The sequence below is a fragment of the Echiichthys vipera genome (genome assembly GCF_963691815.1).
Source record: "Echiichthys vipera genome assembly, chromosome: 15".
Taxonomy (NCBI): domain Eukaryota; kingdom Metazoa; phylum Chordata; class Actinopteri; order Perciformes; family Trachinidae; genus Echiichthys; species Echiichthys vipera.
Window position 1 is genome coordinate 23,682,826 of NC_139840.1, and position 23,932 is coordinate 23,706,757.

A 23,932-nucleotide genomic window follows, 5' to 3' on the forward strand; every position below is an offset into this window, starting at 1 on the left:
TTCTGTGTATAATTCGTAATGATCCTTTTTTAGTCATTTTGCATCTATTTTTAGTAATTTTGCATCTCTTTGTGGTCGTTTGTAGTAAATATGTCTATGTTTGTGGTCATTTAGCATCTCTGTGATTGTTTTGAGGGTTTATTTTCTAGCAACATCTTGTGAGACAGGGCCCCTGAGCCGCTGTTCCCCTGGACCTGGGCCCAGTAGGCCTGTTCAGTAATCCACCCATGCTTAGGAGCACATGTGAAGTTTCATTAACAATATCCTGACTGAATTACAATTTTTTGCAGATTTACAGCTTGACGGCGCTGACAAGCTATCAAATGAAATAACAACACAGGGTTGCTTTTTAACATTGCAGTTTCACCACAACGCCACGTCATAACATCCGCCATCGTGTAATTACGCAGCCATTGTAAGAGCAGTCAGGTTCTCTGAGCACTGCAGATCTCTTTCCCCAAGTCCTTATTAATTCTCTTCACAAAGCTCCTTGAAGTCATATTATTTCATCAAGGTTAAGGAAAAGTGGTATGGAATTAATTTGACTAATCGACTGCAGTCACTTTAAGGGGGCACAACTGAAAAGGTCTGGAATAACTAGACACTTATGGGATAATTTGGGTTATGTAGATTCCATATTTTCTATAAGTCAACATTATATGAAATAGTTATTCCTTTGTCACTTTCATACTAATATAAACGGTATGAAAACAAGTAAGACACAGCTTTAGTGCTCGTTCTTTAACTTACTGAATATCAGCAACAGCCACAACAAAGAATACTGAACCAAAAAAAAAGGAAGCATGCGTTTAAAGTAAATGTAAAATACCAAATATGTGTCAAATCTATTACAGCAAAGGTTCAGAATCATTTTGAACCGTATGAATGCACGTTAGGAAACAAAGCATGAACTCTGCGGCACACTGATCTTTAAAATAGATTTTATTTACCATTTTGTAATTCAACAGTTTACGATATACAGCTGACAGGACTAAGACATTTCAATGGATTTTGGCCCTAAAGGTTGAAGGACAAGAAGAACAGACATGGTTAGATAGATAGACAGATAGATATGATAGAGGATACCAAAAGAACTGTGTTCTCTTTTCTCACTTGTGCTTTTCTCTCCACTCCTCCCATGAAACAGTTTTACATTGGCATAGCAACAACACAGCATTCGTCCACTGACACTTGGACAGTTTCTTTCAGCCGGACCACTGAAAATAAGACATTATTTACCATACTTGTTTTCTTCTTTCAAGTGTGAATTTTTTTTTTTTTTGCTTATACAAAACCAACTAATGATTTCTTTAAAGTGCTGAAACACAAGAGTATGTTTATGTGAGCAGTAGTAAGAAATTCAAGAGGTAATGTTCTGTAATTTACAGAGAACCTCAGAAACAAGGTAAAATCACAGTTTTGTTTTTTAGTGCAGTGGAGCAGTTGTGCTGTGAGTTTGTGTATAAAAATGGTCCGACGCTTCACGCAGTCCACGTTCTGCAACATCAGTGGCTTCCTGTGCAGCCACTCAGTAGGCAATAACATATTCGTATCTGAAGACGTGGGTCAATAATGAACTATTTTCACTTGTGATTTTTTAGGTTTCCTGGAAGACTAAATTGGTTTTACTCTTTTGGTAGCCCGCTAATTGAAGGTTTACTTTACCAACAAGAGAAATTAACCAAAATATAATAGTAACTAGACCCTTGTCTGACACATATTTGCCATATAATTGCCTAAAATGCCCAAATAAAACAATATTATGTTCTGATCATTTTCATCAGAGCTGCACAAGAGTGAAAATGTGAGTTAATGGGTCCTTTGCTAATTCAGTCTGGGTGGCAGAATCATTTTGGTGTTTTGATTTTGCTCATTTTTAAACATTTTGTAACAACTAGGCAGAAAAAAGCCAAACGGTTTGGGTTAAGGGCCACAGAATATTAAAAGTAAACAGTGATGTACGACTGTTGGCACCACATCGTCACCAAAAAAAGAAAACCGAACCATTCTTTCCAAGTTCAAGTTTCGATCCAAAGCTTTTTGTTTGGAAATGCCTTTTAATATTAGCTGGATTTATCCAATTTATTTAATGTTTCAGTGAAAGCAACTTCAAAAACAACCCCCCCCCCCCAAAAAAAAATGGTCATTTAACATTGGATAAACAATGATTAAAATCTGAAGATAAAATATGTAGTTTTCTTTCTCTTCTTTTAGTACAAAATGTGTTTTTTTTTCTTAAAAGATAGACTATATTATTAGCAGAATAAGACTTGGCTAGTTCTGATAGGTTAAAGGTACATTGACATCAATACAGACACTTTGCCTGTTCTACATGCAGGTTCAGCAGTAAGAGCTAATCCACTACACACATAGTACACTATACACCTGACGTCGTCTACATTACACTACGAGAAAAATGACAAATCAAAAACAAAACCCCGCCCTCCCCTCGACCCGCAAAAACACACTTACCCACCCTCGAAATCAAAGCAGAGAGAATCACACACATACACACAGTCCGATTATATATTTTTTACATTACTGTACAAAGGGAGGAAGAGTTGTGGGGCCAGCAGAGATGGCGAAGGTTGGGATATATAGAGAGATAGCATGGTAACATGTTGGCTAAGCTTCACTTAACTACAGCATGAACGCACGAGACAGGCAACCACAAACAGGAAACGGTCTGAGCCACAAGCTGTCCCCATATGCACTCAAAAGTTTAATTTCATATTCACCCTTTTCAGCAAATAAAACCTCATTTAAAAAGTGCAACATTCCTTAGGTTGTAACTTCTACTCAGATGAAGCAACTCAAGATTAGATCCATAGATGGTGATGATGTATTATTTCATAGAGCACCTGGTTTTACAGTTGAATAACAAATAAACGCTATTAAAAAACAGTGTGTGGTGAGAGAAGTTTACCAAAGCTACAATTCTCCACCTATGTGAAGAGCCAGAGTATGCTTCTATAATCTGTTGCTGTAAAAATAAAAAAAAAGCCTGTTAAAAACCTGGGTAGATATGTGTGCTTTTTATTGGATTTATGTATAATGCTCACTATGCTTATCACTTGTTTGTATTAAGCTCACAGTTACACCTCTCTTGTGCCTTTTTCTACCCTGAGTGTCAGCATTACTACTCCATCTTGTGGATCAGTGGAGCAACTGCACTGTCGTGTTAAAATCCATATCCTCTCCTAAAGACATGCTGATGAGGGAATAGTGGTGAAAGAAAAGAGAGAAAGTGCAGATTAAATCTGACGTTGTGCTTTAATATTTCTGGAAATGGTTGAAAAGCCTGACAAGCACGCAAACATATAGAGAAAGGATAGCTCAACATTTTGGGCAGTGTCTTTTATTGCTTCCTGAGATAGACTTATACCACTCTCATGTCTCTACGCTAAATATGAAGCTGCATCCGGCAGCTGGTTAGCTTAGCTTAGCATCAAGATTGCAGCTCAGTAATTAACACCTTTGTTGTTCATTTAATCCATGCAAAAATCCAAGTGTCTAAACTGCAATTTGCCAAATAACAGGGGTTACATCATGTGCCGCACTATCTCTTGGATGGGACCAGTTGCCTGGCAACCATCAGATATTTGTGTGCATATTAAACAAGATAAAACATATTCATTAGTGAGCGTCAGATATGCTGGAGGCAGATTTTGTGACATTTGGAGTGTCAGGCTAGCTGTTTCCCCCTGTCTCCAGTCATTATGCTAAGCTAAGCTAACCAGGTGCCATCTTCAGCTTCATATTCACCGTACATGCATGCGAGTGGTATTTATCTTCCCAGAGAGAAAGCAAACAAGACTATTTCACATAATATCAAACTATTCCTTTAAGTCTCTACATGTAAACATGCCGTATACAATAATGTGAATATGTTCCATGCTCCTACTGGTATCATAGCCCTCTGGTTCTCCAAACTCCTTCCATGTAATTTGACAGCTCAAAAATTAAGACTAGGACATGAAGAAACATTACAGCCCGACCTGATGCGATCCCCAAAATCCCTCCCTGCTGTGAAGCTAAACGCGTCTCACTACCATCTGAGCAGGCGTCCAACAAAGCATCTTAGGATGAAAAGACAAAAGGAACCTGTGATCTTCAAACAACTGTGTAAATGACCAAAAAGACAAGTATTTTCATAGCTTTGTTCTGTATTTAGACTGCCGCAAACACCTGCGACCACACTACTACAAAGTTGTCCTGGATGCTTTCCAACCAGAACACTTGTGGGAAACCCAACCCTGCGTGCTAAAGAGAGCCCTCTCCGTCCTATCACACCCTCCGACAAAACAACAACAAATCAACTCACACGTGAGGAATGGTAAACATTGTTAATTATGATTCTGTATCTTTTTTATGTTTTTGTACAAAATAAACATATGCTGTCTTTATAATTATTTACTAAGTTACTGTAAAAGAATGAGAGGTAAAAGGGGAGACTTCTACTGAGAGACTGATACTATACAGCTACATTTAAATCTACATAGTTCATTTAAGAGTTTTTTTATTCTGTATACTTCTGGAAACAAGCTGCGTCTCTGTGCTTTCTGTCCTCTCCACCCGTCACAGCACAGCTTGGCTCAGATCTTTTAAAATAAACGCCTGTAAATACATTAAAGGTTCCACTGACTGTAAGAGACTGAATACATTACCAGTCTTTCTGAGATATACAGTATATATGTTACCAAAAACATGTGCAGGACTCAGGTAACTCAGGTAATGTTTTTGGTAACATGCCTTAATGGGGCAGATTGCTACGACCCACGGGAGACACAGACTACGACACGTGTACGATCCTTTCATTAGCTACGTCCTCTAGCCCGGATCCTCCTTCACAGACTACATCCCAAGGTGCATTTCACTCAAAAAGAACGCCTGGAAGACTTAAGGAGAGATGGCACTTCTATATACAGAGTTGCATCCACCTGTGTTTTGTGTTTGTTTTGGTGTTTTTCGACAGAGGGGAAAGGTGGTTTCGGTCCCTTTAATCTTAACAGGACACATTGTTTCGAGACAGTGTCCACAGACAAGAAACCAGAGTTTAACTTCGCATAGACCCTGAGAAATGGGCACTGGGATCTCTTCTGTCAAAAAAACGTGAAACAAATGCTCGTGGGTGTGAATGTGGAGGCAGAGAGTACAGCACCGTTTAAGTTCACTGATATTCCTCTGCTGTGATTTTAGAGTTTAAGCAGCTTTAGTGGAAAAATAGTTACAAATGGAGGACATTTCCACAGGATATCAGTCGACATCTCGGGTGCTAAATATGTGTAGAACTTTTTAAAAGAGGAAGCAGCATAAAATAACAAGACTTAGTCTTAAGCTGAGATCAACGATGGTTGAGGTCACTGTGTGCTGTAAAATGTACAATAGTGTGAGTGTATGGGTGTGAATGAGTGCATCCGCCTCTTTTTATGGTCATAAGAATTGAGCCAATTTCCATCTTCCAGCATTATCAAACTGTAAATGGCCAGTTCAGGCACAGTTCACCCTGCTCTTCTTCATTACAGCAAAACTGTGTATCTCTTCGCAAGTCTCCAGCTTTCAAACCACTGCTGCTAGAAAGTCTAACCCATCCCAAACACACCCAGCTAACAGAATCAAGGAGAACAGTGTGTGTCTCTATGTTGCTGCATGCACAAAACAAACACGTGCAGCATCACAATCTACTGTACCTCTAACTGCATATGAAGATGACATATACAGGTTTTTACAAAAAATTAAAGGAGAAACCAACGGCATTATTAAATTATGTGTAACAAATTAACAACCCGCCCACACACGCACACTGACATACACACAAATCTTTTGGATGATGATCCAATTTTTTTCTTCCTTTCGTTTTTTATTTCTTCGTTTTTTTCTAGAGACGACAGACAGATAGAAGAGGTTAGGGTAGATATAATAAGCCCTTACAATATGTAAAGGTCTCCAGCGAATGGGATCTCCCCCACAGACTGTGGGAAAGTGGGGTGAGGATGGAGGAAGAGAAGGAAGAGATTGTGGGGGCACCGGGGGCCGCGCCCGGTAGCGCTGACAGAGCTGGGGTGCCGTCTATGCGCTGGGGTTGGGGTTGTTGTGTGTGTTGGTGGAGCCATTGCTTCCCTGGATAGTGAGGCTGATATCATCCTTCCTCTCCTTCGCCTCCTCCTTCAGCTCTTCTTTCAGCTCCTCCTTCACCTCCTCCTTCTCCTTGAGGGGACGAGCCTCCACAGTGTCTTCGGAGGCCATGGAGGCATAGCGGCCTATCCGGTGCTCCTGCAGGGCAGGGCCCCACGTTGGGTGTGCCCGGCAGGCGTGCCTTAACCGCTGAGGTAAAAAGAGAAAGAGGGACGCATTATTCAGAGCAGCCTCAATATGAGGGGAACCTTTAGGGGGGAGTCCAAAACATATCAGGCTATTAAGTCATGACGTAATGCCCTTTCAAAATATGATTTCCGAGTCCACGCCTCGAGTTACTACAACGCAGCAGTGCTGTTCCCCGTTGTTTGAGCAGATCTGAGTTTTAAAAAAAACAACGTAATTGTCATTTGACCTCTTTGTTATGGATGAAAAAGGTGTCAAACTGACTTTAGAGGTGTTGTTCACTGATTTATGTGCGGCCGTTTCAACGGAGCATTTGGACCCAGAAATCGTATTTTGAAAGGGTGTCGAGTCAGACTTAACAGCCGGATATGAGCGTGTCTGAATCAGAAATACTTTTCACACAAAGATCCGACAACCGCGCCACAATGACCGAACGCTGGAATTCCAACTGTAATTCAAACTGTAATTCCCACGGACCAAGCAAAGGCGGCGTAAAGCTGCCCCAGGTATGATCTCACGCAGAATGCCTGTTGTCAGGACGCAAAAGAGGCGTCTAGTGTGAGTGAGCTGCTCTGCACTGTTAATAAACTGCTCAAAACCGACCCGACCCACAAACTGTCAACCTACCTCTCTGAAGGTTGCTCCTGGGGACCTTGAGATCTTGTAGAGGGCATAGATGGGTATGCAGACCACTGAGGACAGGGCCATGGAGAAGCCGATACCCAGAGACCAGCCGGGATACACGTAGTCGTTGTAGGTAATGGGCTTGTACTGGATCACCGTGAAGATCAGGATGAACTACATGGACAGAAGAAGAGAGGCAGTGAATGAGAAAGGGGCTTTATCATTTTGAGCAGGTGTTTTAAAGAACTTTTGGAAATTAAACTTTATTTAAAAATACAGAGAGCAGGAAGACAACCAATAAAATAATTATGTCTAAATGTTTTTCTACAATATCTGTAACTCATATCCAATATACTATAGATAGACGGTCATGAAAACAAAAATGAACATGATGTTACGCTCTATTGTATTAATTACACATTAATAGGTAAACGTATTAAGATATACCACAACAGTAAGGGTTGAATCATCCTTCCTTATCCTGGCTATAATTAGTCCAACCAAATGGCAGCTGTTGCTACGGTCAAACACGTCCTTTACAGCTCATCGGTTTTCCACAAGAAGCCTGCACTGATGCAGTACAAATGAAATCACTGTGCACGACAGACATTTAAAAGTTGCAGATAATTATGATCACAAATCACGACGGATCCCAACAGCAGTGAGTTCAATCACAGCTTGAGCAGAAGCCCCGGAGAGCAGCGCATTAATCTGCGTAGTGAAATGAAAGCGAGAACAAAAGTGCCTGAAATCTGACCAATAATCCACAACAATGAATTTCTTGGTCGGCCCGGCAGCTTAGCGGACTAATACGCCTGCTTGGGAAATACCATTGATAGCAGCTGCATGTGTCCATTTCCCAGTCAGAAAGATTTTCTTTCAGAAGTTCATGTTAGAAACAAAGCCGACAGTAGCCAAACAGATTAGTGTTGACGGCGGCTCGAATGTAGGTCACGTCCCTCACAATGTGTCAGCACCACAGGAAAGTTTAGAAGCTCACACTCAACCTCCTGCAGATCTCTACATCACTGTTTGTTTTCTTTTAGTAGGATCTCCATTAGCATTAGCATTGGCTATTCTTTCTGGGGTCCACACTCATACAGTCATACACAGTTATACACAACAATTAAACAGCTCCTTTAACAAACATTAAGCCAAACACTTATCATATCATAACATTCTTAATAAACAAAATCTTGTATTGTAAATCATTTATTTCTACACCGTTTTTCATAGTTTACGCACACAATTAAATTATTCCCATTATGTTATGCCTATTCAATTTTGAAGCAATCTTTAATATCCTCTTAAATAATATAGCCTCGAGAGACCATCCTGATCTTGCGAGCTCCATTGTATTTATCTCGCAGAACAGTTTGGTACCATGCGGCGGACAAAATTTGGAGAAATTTACCTAGCGACCGAACCAATCAGCGTTGGTTTTGAGGCTTATTTAAGTGTGACGACATAAGAAGCGACTGTTCGGTGAAAACAACATGGCGGCTGAGCACAGCATGCCAGCCACCTAATACTGTGCCTTTTATTTGTAAATTCACGTCACACAAACGGCAAATATCCTTTACCGACATGTTGTTTACTTTCTGAGCTTTGCCCCGATGCTGTTAGTACATCATACGCTTTGTTGATCTGATTGGTTGATTTGGCCCGTATGTTGGTGATGTTGGTGATTTATCCAATCAGCAACCAGTATTTTCGCCCCTTCCCAAAAGATCTCCAAACGAGTGTTACCAGATGGATATGCTGAGACAATGAGAATCATGCCAATCGATCCATCTGGCGGAGTCAGATTATGAACAATATGCTCAGGAGGATGGAACGGTATGGATATTTCATAACAATTATAATGACTGAAATTATCAGGGTTATCAGTTTTATCACGGTATTGTTAAAATGTGATGAAAATGTTCAAAAACAACTAATGCACATTAAGTTTTATAGTGAAATCCACAAAGAAAAATAGCAGCAACGTTAAAATAATAGCAGCCTTTTGCAGTGATTTTCTTTCTGCGTGTTCTGCACACAGGGTGACTGTCTGAAGTTTCTCTCAGCACTCTTTGAAAAACTAAAGTTTGACAACACTCCAGGCTGAGACTTTCTGAGAAGGCTGAAAAACGTTGTCAATTATGGTTGATGCCGGACAGTATTTACAGTGAGTTTTTCCAAAGTGCCCTAATCAAACACGGTTTTAATGATAATTCAAATTTAAACTGTGTGTTCTTACAGAACTTATGTAATAGACACACATGCATGACACACTGCGTTGGCTAAATGTTTGGCAAATATCCACCTATGCTTTGTTAAATGTAGTCAGAAATGTGGCACGATCACCAGAGATATTATTTTGAGCTACTTGTGATTGTTTCATGTCTTTCATCGAAGCACTGCGATGGTTTGTTTCCTGCAACACATTAATGTTTCAGGGTGACACAAGTTTTATGTGACTGCAACAATGTCCCATTTTGATAGAAGGTTCAATCACCATGACCCACGTCAATGACAGGTGTGCTTGTGTGTGTGTGTTCACTTACAGAGATAATGACGGGAGAGATGAATCTCCAGCAGACTTTGAAGAAGAGAGGAGGAGGGAAGCCCAGCATCATCTCCACGTCCTTAAAGTAGTTTTGGTGGCCTGCGATCGGAACAAAAAGTTACTCTGGAAATTCCAAGATGTGTATCAAAGTTTGATTGCTCATTTTACATTTTAAAAATGACATTCAAAACATTTACACGTGAAAGTAGAGTCGGCGTGTGGTCTCTACACCTCATTTACCTCAAGGGAACCCTAACCCTAACGTTTTGGACTGTATATGTCGTGCAGTCTGTGAGTTTAATGTGATTGACGTTGGTTTCTTTTATCCTTTCTAGTTTATTCCTGTTTTGTGACCGAGGCTGCAGCTGAGGAGCCACACATGTACAGAGGCCTCAGATCGACTGGACTTTTTAACAAGCTATTCACATTTGACAGTTTGACAGAACTTCTAAAAGCAAATCCATTTTTAATTGAGAGATTAATTGCTAACACTTATTATGAAGACTACACCACATTATCAGGGCATTCATGGTGAATTATATTGTATTCATAATGCTTCATGAATGCCCGCATTAACACACCTTTTTTGGGCAGTTTTCAAGCCTTTTATTAGGTAGAACAGACAGGAAATGGGGAGAGAGAGAGAGAGGGGAGAGACATGCAGCAAAGGGACGCAGGCCGCTGCCTCGAGGACCTTCCCCTCTTAACATGGGGCGGCTGCTCTAACCACTGTTCCACCGGCTGCACCCTGTTTGATGCACTTTATCAAAAGTAAAAAACATAGATGTGACATACAATATAATGAATTATAACTTCAAGTGTCTTATGGATGCTTTTGTGACTGATGGGGCTTATAATACATTATGACTTCCTGTACTCACCTATACACACGTCTACAATCAGCTGTAAGGACTCACAGTATGTTATGATGCAGCATAGATTGTTCTAAAAGCATGAAAATGCGTGAACTTGGTTACCGTCAACATTAAAATCTTATAATAAAGCATGCAATATTGTAGTTGCATCAATATGTACTTCACTTTACTTTACACATACAATAATGTATGATACTGCATGGATTATATAGCTGAGTACAGAATACAGATGGTAATAATGTATTAGTCCCATCAGTCAACCTCTTGTTTAAGTTTGAACATATAAATCATTACAAGTCACATCTATAATGTTTTATGACTATTGATATAGTGCATCAGAAAGCATTATGTGTGTTCATGAGTGCAGTTATAAAGCACTATAATGTATTACAAATGCCTTCACAATACACTAGAAATTTGGTCCTCATATAAAGTGTTGATATCAGACCATGGGTCTGTCCACCGACTTGTACTGATTGGAACTGGACTAAGAGAACCTGAGCCAGAGTGTGTGCTACGACAAAGGTAAACAAACAACCGTTATTCTCATTAATATTGTCTTTTAATATGCACTCAGTCACGGAACCCTACTTTATTATAATATGAATCCTGTGTGAGAAAGGCTGTTCTCCCTGCGCTGTCATATTTCCTGCAGCCTCAAAATGTGTCTACGAAAACTGCAGCCTACGGGCCCATACCTATCTTAAACGCCACAGTAGGTATTGATGTGCAGCTAAGTAAGAGAGGTTTTTTTCTAGTCTGGCATGAAAACATGTCCTGAGGCAGCATTTTGGGCTTGTTCAGCCTGGCATTGGCGGGGAAAAGCAGTATTTCTGGCTCCTGTACTATTAGATGTTTTGGGTATATAATGGTGAGTTAACAATTAAGCTCACATTCTTTTGATTCGAAAAAGTGAGAGTATTTCAAGGACTGACAAGGAAGACTCTGTTAAGGAACTTTCCTCTCCTTCACACCTGTCTCCATCTTTTATTCTAGACACGGACAAACTGACATTTATCGCTGATATTCTGGTGACAGATAATGTTCCTGCTCTCAGACTCTATTATAGCTGTGCTGAAACTACCTTTTTAAGGAATCATTATGTCTTGGTATCTCAAATCGTCTACAGAGATAAGGAAAATAGGCAAGCAAACCAGAAATACAAACCAAATTGCAAAGCACATAGTGAATTGATAGTAACAGCAGGTTTTCTGTTTTTTTAAACATGCAATGTTGGAAATTCAAATAAGAGCAAACAACAACATAGTCAGTGTATTTCCCTCCTTACCATAAACATACATGACGCAGATGCACATGATGCAAGAGATGACAACCAAAGAGAAGCTAGCAGCATAGTTGTCCATCAGTAGCAACCAATAGATTCCTGCCTGCACATGCAGAAAACAGAGCATGAGTCACCTCTGTGAGAGAAAACGTCCAGAGACTTGATCTGCATGTGATTGGGACCTACCCGTGTCGTTAGTGGCACTCCCAGTAAGAATCCAACTACGGCCACTGACAGTGTGACAACAGTCTTGTTCCTGATGATCCAGTCTGTACCAATCTCATCGACGACGGCCGTCACCAGAGTCTCCAGCAGACAGAACTACATGAACAGGGACAAAGGGTTTATGGATTTCATTAAAATGAGACATGATGTTTTTTAAGATGGACACCTTTCAAGCTTAGCAGCGAGGCATGTAAACGGAAGTCTACAGTCCCAGTTACAATCAATATAACGCAATCAATTAATGGTTTCTGCAATCTATAGGCATATACAGATGGTGAAAACATAATGATTTCCTTTTTTAAAGATTATGGCTTTAACATTCTTGCCTTTATTTGCAGCAAAGCTCAAGATGGACAGAAAAGGGGAAAGAGAGAGGGGAAGACATGCAGCAAAGTGCCACCGGTTGGAGTCAAACCCAGGCCACTGCTGCAAGGACTGAGCCTTGTATATGGAGCGCACGCTCGACCAGTTGAGCTAGTCCTAAGCAAGTCTTTTCAGTGCCTTTTATATTTTTCTTTATTATCATGCCCTTCACAGAGAGGTCAAACGGCTCTAAGATCAGATTCTGAATGACCCATATGAACATGAAGACAAATACAAAAAGTAAAATAGAGACCATCTTGCAATGAGATCACACCTGCCCTGATGCCAAATCAGGCCTGGGGCATGAAGTGGTGGGGCAATGGCCCCTTTCCTACTTCCGCTGCTCTTGCTTAGACCACCTCATTTTGACTTCAACTACACGCCTGTAAAGTTTCATGACTGTATCTTGCAGGGTTATCGGGCCATGGCTGTAAAGTTCATTCACATTTAATTGTTGATGCATTAACTTAGTCAGACAGGATTTAAGATTTTGATGTCAGTGTGTAGTATACGGTTTGAGTTTTCCAGCCTTACCTGAGTCCCCAGTCCCAGGAGGATAAGCATGAAGAAGAAGAGCAGTGACCAGAGTGGTGAGATAGGGAGCAGTGTGAGGGCTTCTGGGTAGGCCACAAAGGCCAGGCCCGGGCCGTGGTCGGCCACCTCTGACACGGGGACGTTCAGGTTGTGCGCCATGAAGCCCAGGATGGAGAAAATGACGAAGCCGGCATACACGCTGGTCGCACAGTTGGTCACACTGATGATGATGCTGTCTCTGTATGTAGAAAGGAGTAAAGATCACTTTCATAACTATTGGGCATCAATCGATCAAAGCCTATGTCTGGTAAAACATTTGATGATGATGAAAATGTACTCAAACATTAAGCAAGCTTTTTACTATCCTCTGTAATCACTAAATCATGTGCAGGTTAAAAGGAAGGAGACAACAATAATGTTTGTGTGAAATCTTTGAACTAACAAGGTGATTTCTGCCCTCGAACACACAAACTGTAGTAAGAAGAGTGTTAAAGTCCCTAAAATGTAATCTAACAGAGACTTATATCACTACCGATACTTAGGGTAAAAGATATCAAACTGCCCACACCTACTGACGAGGTGTCCTGGAAATTAAAGACATTTTACATTTGGGAAATGCTTTTCTTTCCCCAAAACGATGTACAAACTAGGTACAATCCGAGTCTCAGCCGATCAAGGAAAAGCCTTCGACGTTCCCTCTGACATAAGTGCCACGACGCTTGCAAGTCATGAAATAACACTTAAGTGCACAGCAGTTTGCCATGTCTCCGGATAAATGATGACCAAATTGGACTGAATCAAACAGCACCTTGTAAATCCATGAAATGTTCCTTTAAATGAAAAGATGGATAAAAAGATAGATACAAATGTATTGATCCTGAAGGAAATTCAAGACCCAACTATCCAAGGTTGGTAAAGTGCACGATAATTGCTGTGACTTTGCTCTCAAGGACCGGGATAATGGCACAAAAACCTTTCAGAAATTATACAGTATTTCTCTACATAAAGCATTATTTCTTGGAGAAAGCTTTGGAAATAAAAAATATGTCTCTGTTTTGTGTGTGCTCTCAAGTGCACAACCTTTGCTAAAATGTAATAACGTTTTCTCATATTTTTTAATAAAACACAAAGAGAAATGTAGAAAATGGGCTTGTTCATGATTCAATTAATTTCTTTAATGGAATTAATAACAGAGTAAGCTCAGATTCAGTCTTTTCTAACCCTTAACAGTTCTGTGCTGAGCTGACTCTACTCTCCCTGAGTCAAGATGATTTTGACTCAGATGAAGAAGCAGTAGTGTCAAAACATGAGTCTGTTTGTACTATTAAAGGCTGTAAATCAGTGTGCTCCGGCCCCTTTCTTCCCTTGTCGTCTGAGCTGCATGCTGCTGGAGGATGCGTGGAGAATACCTTTTTTATCGTTCCCCTGCCTGACTCACACTTGGACTTTGTTCAGATTCAACGAGAGAACGATGGGATTGCTCAGTGCTTTGCTTTCTCACATTTCCTGTTAAGACTTATCACGGAGGATGTCTTTGATGACTTTGATGCCGGCCCCTTTCTCAACTCCTCACACAACCACCAATCGGGCCTGCGCAGTTCTACGCTCCCTGTACTTCTGCATGTGCACCAATTGGTGGTGTTACAGGAGAGCAAAGAGCGACTCCACAGGGATGGAGCTGCAGAACACAAGCTGATTAGGCCAGTGTACAGCTGGGTGTGCAGATAGCACAACCTCAGGCTCCTGACAGAGGAACAAATTATATCTTCAAGCTTCCCTCCTCGACCCCTCCATCCCCCCCGACTCCCGTCAGCATGTGTGGACAAGCTCAGGGGAGTAAATGCCATCTTTTCCTCTCCTTATCGCCTCCTCTGTCCCCTTTCCTGCATCTTAACCTTCTCCTTGGCCTCTCGCTCACTCCCTTGGTGTTCAAGCACAGTGCAACCAGACTCTTAAAACAAGTCAAAAAAACTCTCTATCTCTGCCTCTCTCTCCGCCTGTCTCACCTTATCTCACCTTCTCCTTTTAGACCTGTAGCCTCCTCATGACTATTTTACCCTCATCGTCCTCTCACTTTCTCCATCACTATCTAGCCTTGACTCAACTCACCGAGTTGTTTGTGCTTTGTCGTCTCTCAGGTCTCTGCTGATCGTGGTGGTGCCTGCTGCTGTGGTCCTGCATGACGCTTCCTGCTGCTATTATAATCTATCACCTTAGCTGTGCTTGTTTCTACTATTCTGCTGTATTAACTGCCATAACATATAAGTCATATTCACATTACTATAGATATTATTATAGTTACTGGAAGTGTGTCTGTCTCTGTCTTTCTCTGTCTGTCTTATCTCTCTTTTTCTTCCTCCCCAACCGGTGCAGACAGATGTCCGTCCTCCACAGAGCTGGGTCTGTCTGACGTTCCTGTCTGTTATAGGGAAGGTTTTTGTTGCCACCGTTCTCTACGGGGGAATTGTTGGGTCTATGTAAATCATAAATAAGTCATAGAGTGTGGTCTATACCTACTCTGTAAAGTGTCCTGAGATAACTTGTTTTGATTTGGCACTATAAGTAAAATTGAATTTAATTAAATCCTCTCCCTCTGCCAACCTTCTCTGATTAGTGCAAATAATAATGATCTGTGTCGCCTGGTGCAAAAGGAGCATGGTCATATTCACACAGGCAGGCAACTCACACAGGATCTGCTGCTTTGATGACAGTGCAACTGTAGACGCCTCGCATCTGTTAATGCTTTGCAAAATCCAACTGCATCAGATCAAACAGGCACAGTCACACATGAAGCATACATTTTTGCTTGACAACAGCATCAGTGTGTGCATCATTTGACCAGATTAGCCACAACTTTCTTCATTTGTTTTCCCTTATTGTGAGGGTGTCTCTTGAAGGAATATGTTGAAATTTTCTGAAAAATGCTCACATACTTTTGAGAGTTAGATGTCTGTTAAATATGAAGTTACAGCCAGCAGCCCATACGTTACACTTAAATACTGGAAGCAGGGTGAAAACAGCTAGCTTTCTTTCTAAAGTTTGCCTACAAGCACCTAAATGTCATTAACACTTTTCATGCGTTTGATCCGTGTAAAAACCAAAGTGTAAAAATGACCTGAAGTCTCCTCTGGTTGCCTGGCAAACTCAAGGAAGACTCACACTTCTGTATTTGTAGATATTAAACAAACTAAAATAACATTTTTATTAGTGAGCTTTAGAGGTGCTGGTAGACAGACTCTGTGACCTCAGCACAAGGCCAGGGTAGCTTCTGTATACTAAGCTAGGTTAAACCATATTCTGGCTCCTGCAAATTTGCCAGATATGAGAGTGGTATTGATCTTCTCATCTAACTCACAGTAAGAAAGCAGCTAAGCATATTTCCCAAAGTCGACCAGTTCCTTTAAAGCATAGTTTGTATTTGTTCTACTCTGGAGGACCAACCTGAAACAGTTGTTGTGGAACTTGTTATAGGAAGCCATGGTAATAAGACCACCCCATGCACAGCCCAGGGAGTAGAAGATCTGCGACGCTGCGTCTCCCCACACCTATAAAAACAAACCCACATTCAGTCAGAACTAATAAAATCATAAAGACAAATCAATTTCTTTCTCCAGTTCATCTTTCTATCGGCTTGTCTGTGTATCTGAGTGAATACCTTTGCATCAAGGACCTTCTGCCACTGTGGAGTCAGGTAGTACTTGATGCCGTTGATGGCTCCATCCAGGGTGATGCCGCGGATGAACAGGATGGTCAAAACGAGATAGGGGAATGTGGCCGTGAAGTACACCACCTGCGCACACACAGATAATAGACGATGTGGTGAAATCAGTTGGAAGAAGTCATTTTTTATGTCAAACCCACCAGAATAACACTCAAAAATAGGAAATGTCTGATGTAAACAGTCACACTGCAGGTACAGTTTGAATATTATGTTCGTTTTGGCAATGTGGCCAAAGTATGAGTGCGTGTGTGTGTGTCTGTGTCTGTGTTTGTGTGTGTGTGTACATTAGTACAGCTATCTTTGTGAGGAACTGTAGAATTATTCCAGCAGAGTGACAGTGGAAAGTGAGGACATGTTGGCCAGTCCTCACCCTTTCAAATGCCTATTTGAGGGTTAAGACTTGGTTTAAAGGTTCAGATCCGAATTAGGTTTAGTTTTAGGGTAAGAGACGGGCTCAGACATTTACTTGTGAGGGTTGAAGTCAGAGTGAGGGGCTAGGTAATGATGCGCTATGTCAATGAGTGTTCACAAAAAGATAGATATACGAGAATGTGTTTGTATGTGTGTATGTGTGTGTGTGTGCGTGTGTGTGCATGTGAGACTGACCTTTCCAGAGGATTTAACGCCCCTGATGAGACAGAGGAAGACGACCACCCAGGACACAGCAAGGCAGCCCAGGATAGGAAGACGGACCTCTCCAAAGTTCCCAATATCATCCGAGATGTTCAGCACATAGTGTCTGAGAAGGAAAGATACAGGGACATTACTTTCTTCAGAAGACACGTTACTTTTTCTCTGCACTCCAGCAAAATTGCAAGGAGAATTTGCAAAGACAATATCTAATTTCTTGTTTCGATTTACGCCCTTATTGCTTCAGCCTCTGCTCTTCTCAGTGTTTTTGTTATGCCACTTTAAGAACATGTCTATGTACTGTATGTTTTAATACCCTTTTCTTTTTCTTCTTTTTTCCTTTCATTAAATTTGATAATGTATTAAGGTACATAATGTATGTAACCTAATCTCTGCAAGTGCCTGTGTGTTTAAAAAACATGAACTTGTCAATATTGGAAAAGTGTTTGACATTGAGTGACATTTATCTTTGTTCGGGGTAATGTGTTATTTACAAGCATGATCAAAGACATCAACGTGGCTATGCTCTTTGAAATATTATTACTGATTACTGCCTTTTTGTTGGCCTGTATTGCAATAGGTGTTTAGGATAGAGGCAAATAATATGTGGCTTATGTAAATTGTAGAAAGGGATCCAAAGAGGTTATATATGTAACAAAAATTAAGCTCTAAATTCCCCAAACAATGTTGGCTCTGAAATTCCATTTATGGGTGTTCTTTTGAAATGTAAATTATACTAAATGAGAGTATCTTTAGGCCTGTAACACTTGAGCATGATTATATCTTCGCATCTCCTCATCTGTCCGGTGAATGATTACAGTATTGTCAGTACACACACAGAAAATAGAGATGAGAACTTGCCTCAACAATGTGGCTAATGATCCCAGATCTAGTGTGTTTGTAATCAGGATTAAAGTTTATTACAAAAGCATTCGACGTTTGATGATCTCAATGGTATGAATTGACTAAAGCAGTAATAACGGTTTTGTCAAGCCTGTCAATATGAAGTGAACTACAGTATTTATGTGCCAAACACACCTGTTAAAAGAAAAAGAAGAATTGTGTTTCTTACTAGATATATGAGCTTGTGCTTAATAGTAAGGTGATAAAGCAACAGCTCACACAGTTCTCCTATTCTGCACATCTGTGCACTATCGATGGCCTTGATGAGAACAGCGCAATGACATGTTCTTTGCCCATGCCTTTTTTCAGTGCATCGCACAAAGTACAAAGGTGGAAGGACAGGTGTAATAAGATAGGACAGCATGAGGCAAAGTCATCCTTTTATTTTGGTGAAGACTGGCTCTTCGACATTTAGAATAGAAATGTGCAGCAAATATTGACTACTGAAAAAAAGCACTTTTAATTCAACACTCCCTAAGCAGTAAACACATTTAGATAAAAAAAAAACACAAGCCGTATGCAAATAAAATAGGTAAAACTGTCAGTATTGTGTGGATGTTTTCTCTATAAATCGATTTGTTGGTTGCTCTATACGACGTCTGAAAACTTTGAAAAATGCACAAGATTACATCCTCAAATGTCTTGTTTTGTCCACAACTCAAAGAAATTCAGTTTACTGTCATCGTCTAATTGATAATTAAATAAATGGTTGCACCTCTACACTGTGGGAACCTTGAAACGTCTGTACTTCTGCTGCATTTAATTGGTTGGATAAACAGTAGTAATAACGGCTGCAACAATCAAGACAGATTCTCTCTCATTTCATCCAGATGTGCAATGTGACTTAGAGGATAATTTATCACCATACATCCACTGATTCATATTTCACTTCACTAAACCCTTCTGAACATGGTGCAGCTGCACCTACTGTATGTGAACATGAACAGCAGGTGCAATTGGATTACACCCTCACTGACCTTTCACACATGACCTAGTACATAACGCTGATTTGTTAAGAGCTTTGTGATTGCACTGTTTTAGAGCTGTCCCAAACACTGAGTAATTGTAATAAGGGGAAACCTCCTGCATGTCCCTCCTGTCGACACTGTCCCACACTGCTCAGAAGTTGTTGCATTTCCAGTAAAATCTAGTCTAAATATTTGAGCGCTTTCCGCAAACATGAGGCAATCTTTCAGGTGCAAGTCAAATTTGATCTCTGTGTCAAATACGATAGGCCTGCAAAAGAGCTGACCTGAATAACTTGGCAAAACGTAAGACTATCATGTGGATCCTTGCTCAACTGAGGGTCTTTTTACACCTGAAAGTCCGAACCAAAGTTATTGTTTTTATTACATTGTGTACAATTGATCCCGGCAGTTTTCTGTCTCACATTGCTATTAACGTTTACATGGAAATGAGTGAGCCTTTTACAATCAGGTTTTTGGAGAATCCTGTTTGAGTTTGAGCATGCAAACACCATATCTTGTTTATGAGAAACCTGTATATGTTACCTGGAGTACATCAAAAAAGACCAGGACACTGCTGTATGTACAAACCTTTACCAGGTAATTGAACACCGGCAACTATTTGTCCACAGCTTCAGCCAAGTGACATAACAGAAATACAAACAATGGCGGCAGCAAAAGCGTCTCACTCGTTGAGCAATATAGAATCAGAGTTCAGGATAAGCTCAGTAGATGATGATGTGTGTGTGTGTGTGTGTGTGTGTGTGTGTGTGTGTGTGTGTGTGTGTGTCCGTGCGTGAAGGAAGAGATAGGTGACCTCAGAGCAGGCAGCTGTAGTTGACGATTGAAGCATAGAAGAAATTAGCAGGAATGTTGTGAGGTGGTGGTAAATGTACAGTGTAGTGTTTCATATTTCTGTTGCTTGTTTATTCCAGACTGAGACCAGTTTAGACCAAACTAGTTGTGTAGTCATCAAAGCAATGACAATAAAGATCTACCTATCATCTTGGGTTCGGTGATCAATAGTGAAAAATACTGAAATGCTCATACAAAATAACTCCTTTTACTCACTCTATTAATGAATAAAATATCACTGATGCATTTCAGAGACTTACTTCCAGTACTCCTCACTGGGGCTGGTCCTCTTGGTGCGGTTGACGACCTCTGACATCCCTGCTACCAGGCTTGTGGTGGCGTTAATCAGGCTTACGTTGCCGCCGCCCAACACCCCGCTGCAGTCCTTCGTGTTCCAAGGGTTGTTACAGTAGGTCCATGGAAGCACGCTTGTCATGGACATGAAAAAGTAGTAGAAGGCAATGCAAATAACCACGTTGTAATAGATCCCAATGTAGGTGGACACCACCATCATGCCATAGCCCACACCTGAGAGAAGAAGACAGGATGGGAGAACATTAAACAGACAAATGTGAACCAAACTTTCTGTTTTGAAATTCAACACTTGAATATGGTTGATATATCAGCTACATCTGACAATAATTTGTAACTTTGTCAAAACACAAGCATTATGTAGTCGCTTAAATCCTCACTGTCCTGTTGCTAACACATCTAATTGAGTCATAGATGCATTTAGTTAAAGGTTTAGTTTTTAGATCTTTCAGAATGACCTCAAGTGTACAGTTTATATCATGCACAGCATCCTTAAATAACAACTCTTAAAGTTGGGCAAAAGCAAAGATTGTCATCTTCCTGGTGGAAATAATATTACAGCAGGATAAACAATGTGATCCATATGGATAAGGAAAAAAACCATAAACATACAGACTGGTTGTGTCCTCACAATCAGCAGCTGTCAGTACTTTCATTGCACAGCATTTGTTTTTATCCGCAGTCCCACGGGTCTCAGAGGGTTGATTATAAATCAATACAGTATTACCTGCTAAAGTTGCCGGATGGCACGCCCCCACACTCATCCAAAACCTTACCTGAAAACTAACCCAAAACCTCAAAAAAGAGCCTCCATAATGTAACTTTCAAGAAAAAAAAGGACCCCCCCACACACTTTTTGCAAGTACATAAATGCATGGACACTAACCTTTGAACATGGGGCTGATCTTCCATACCCCCAGACACCCCAGGCTGGCGAACTGACCGAAAGACAGCTCAAGGAAGAAGAGAGGAATGCCGCAGAACACCAGCATGATAAAGTATGGTAACATGAAGGCACCTGGAGGGGAGAGGCACTCAGTCACCATGTTGTCTATGTTCTAGGAGGCTGCATATGAATCAAGCATCAAGAAGTACAGCAGGCCATAGAAAAGGAATGGTGTTTTTAGCCCAATTTGTGTAACTTTAGTGCTTTATTGATGTTGGTGTGAGGATACGTTGGTGTTTGTCAAGACAAATGCATAGAAGCCTAGCAGGAAACTGTAACAATATGTCCATAGTAATGAAGTATAATACAGAATTATAGATATACATTTCTGCAAATTACATGTTGGTGTAAAAACAAATACATGTCATGTACTCGGAAGAAATATTAAAAAGAAATACAAACTTGAAGGATATTGCAAAGTGCAAAAAGAAAGACAAGAACATAACAACAAAAAAGAAAAGAAAAATAAACCTCATCTGTCATAGCAACCTCCCCTGGGTGAGCAGAGAGGTCACTGCATGTGCAGCTGAGTCTGTTCAGTGGTGCAGCAACTCTCTGGTGGTTCAGACCAAACAGTCATCTATAGGGAATGTCTATATGTGTGCGTGTGTGTGTGTGTGTGTGTGTGCGCGTTTGCTGTGTGTGTGTGTGTGCATGCATGTGCGCAATTTGGTATAAGTGTCCGTTTGTGACCTGGGTCCATGCCACCAGCTGATACTGTACTATACCAAAATCTTATTGTTCTGTGTGAGTTGTGGCTCAGCTCTCCTGTCCACTGTTTGCAGCTGTGTGAGCTAATGCATGACGTACATAAACTGAGTCCTTGAACAGGAACGCAGGTCTTCCACATGCATATGTACATCCAAATATTTGCACAGCAAACATATGAACTGCAGCGGGATAGATGCCATGGAAAGGTCTGAGTCACTGAGTTACAGGACCTTCCCTTACTGCCTTTCATTTATATATGTTTTCTAATACTATTTAGAACAGGGTAGTCTTTTCGTAAGATGCATTTGACTAGAGGAGAGGAAGACTTCATGAGCTTCAATTTAGTTTGTTCTCATCAGGTTTCTATGTGTTGAATACAGTGGCTGCATGGCAAAATCAGCACATCAGTGGAAACAGCAAGAAGCAGCTGGCTCCATTCTGTGCACTCCGACACATTTTGACAGCATTCACAGCCCAATACACAATAATGTAGTTACGCAAAGACTAAAGACTCCATGTCTAAAAATATGCTTCGAATTGAAGTTAATTGAAGCACATTAAGTGTGATTCGTAACGTGGCTGGGAGACACCTGCATTGATTAAAATAGAGGGTTCGATCAGACACACGTGAGGTCATCAACTGTGGGAGTAATATGGAACATGGTTGATGATGTAAACTGGGAAGATTATATATTATATTTCACAACAATTCACAATATATCTTTAATGACAAATTGTTGTGCCAATAATATCAGACTAAATGTCCAAATAAAGTCAGTAAGATTTAATAATCGTGCTCCTTTTTGTCCTGTGCTCTTATAATAGCTGAGCAAGCTTGGTACCAAAACATCTTCCTCCCCAACCGGTGCAGACAGATGTGCGTCCTCCACAGAGCTGGGTCTGTCTGACGTTCCTGCCTGTTATAGGGAAGGTTTTCATTGCCTCCATACTTTACGGGGCACTATAAACAAAATTGAATTGAATTGAATTGAATTAGCTACCGAGCTAACGCATAACGGGAGCATACCTATGTTCCCCGCTGCTCACAGAAAGGGTCCTTTGTTCAACGGTCTGTCATTTTTTCCGCAATCAGTGCCGAATTCCCCGGCAAATAGGCTGATGTAGACACTAACACTACCCCTAACCCTGCCCCTAACCCTAACCGTAACCTCGAGCCCTAACAGAATGCTAAATTAAATCCGCGAAGGCAGAAGCTTACGCGACCAGGGAACATAGAACCCTTTTGGTGAAAAAAGGTGAACATAGGACCTGGGGAACATAGGGATGACCCCCGCATAGCTAGCTAGCCAACATGAGGAAGAGTTAGCCTTGATATTTTCTTACTAGCAATAATTCATGTTTAAAATTATGCCGGTGACCAACCCATTTCTCCTTCTCTAATGTTAGCACAGAAATAAGGAGAATGCCAACCTGGCTAACGTTGGTGATCTGACATTAAGTTAGTAACTCCTACTGTTTTGCTAACAATAGCTCACAGGAAAGTGGGAAGTTGACTTGAGGTTCTGCTGGGTTCCAAGCATATCATTGTTATACAAACCTAAAAACAGTGGTGCTGCGGTTTTGGAAGTTGTAGTTTATTTTTGACAGTGTGTATGCCATCCTAACTTAAGGTAAAATGTTTTTACATGTTTCTGTAATAATGCGGTTCAAGGTGAGTATATTAAAATCATCCTTTTATGTACTGTTACATGGACACTCAATTTTATGTGAAGAACTCATAAAGTCGAGCACTAATAATTCTATAAAAATGAGCAAGGTTCTACACTGATATGCATACCTCCTCCATTTCTGTAGCAGAGGTACGGGAACCTCCAGACATTGCCCAGGCCCACAGCATAGCCCACGCTGGTGAGGACAAACTCAATCTGGTTGCCCCAGTTCCCTCTCCGGGAGTTTTCATCCTTCTTCGCTGGCTCGCCCGGAACTGCTCCGTTCTACAACAAAGACGGGGAGAGAGACAGAGGTGACTTCAGGTGGCAGGAAAGCAAATGTGTTTCTGAGATAGTGCTGCCGCAGCGGGTCCAACAGCTGCACCGGGCGCGTTAAAAAACACCTCTTCTACCCGCATGAATCAGAAGTGGATGCTGTGA

General features: G+C 40.9%; 1 protein-coding gene across 1 annotated transcript in view; it reads right to left on the minus strand.

The window, feature by feature from the left end:
• Positions 1 to 2,415: 2,415 nt before the first annotated feature.
• slc6a9 (solute carrier family 6 member 9) overlaps positions 2,416 to 23,932 on the minus strand; it is a 64,196-nt gene continuing 42,679 nt past the window's right edge. Inside the window, exons 3-14 of the mRNA XM_083928375.1 lie at positions 23,620 to 23,776; positions 21,051 to 21,182; positions 20,113 to 20,380; positions 17,106 to 17,238; positions 16,434 to 16,568; positions 16,220 to 16,323; positions 12,779 to 13,016; positions 11,843 to 11,977; positions 11,660 to 11,759; positions 9,495 to 9,595; positions 6,949 to 7,119; positions 2,416 to 6,324 (exon numbers count right to left, since the gene is read on the minus strand). Coding sequence (XP_083784501.1) covers positions 6,070 to 6,324; positions 6,949 to 7,119; positions 9,495 to 9,595; positions 11,660 to 11,759; positions 11,843 to 11,977; positions 12,779 to 13,016; positions 16,220 to 16,323; positions 16,434 to 16,568; positions 17,106 to 17,238; positions 20,113 to 20,380; positions 21,051 to 21,182; positions 23,620 to 23,776 — 1,929 coding nt within the window. The 3' untranslated portion in view covers positions 2,416 to 6,069. The remainder of the gene's footprint in view (positions 6,325 to 6,948; positions 7,120 to 9,494; positions 9,596 to 11,659; positions 11,760 to 11,842; positions 11,978 to 12,778; positions 13,017 to 16,219; positions 16,324 to 16,433; positions 16,569 to 17,105; positions 17,239 to 20,112; positions 20,381 to 21,050; positions 21,183 to 23,619; positions 23,777 to 23,932) is intronic.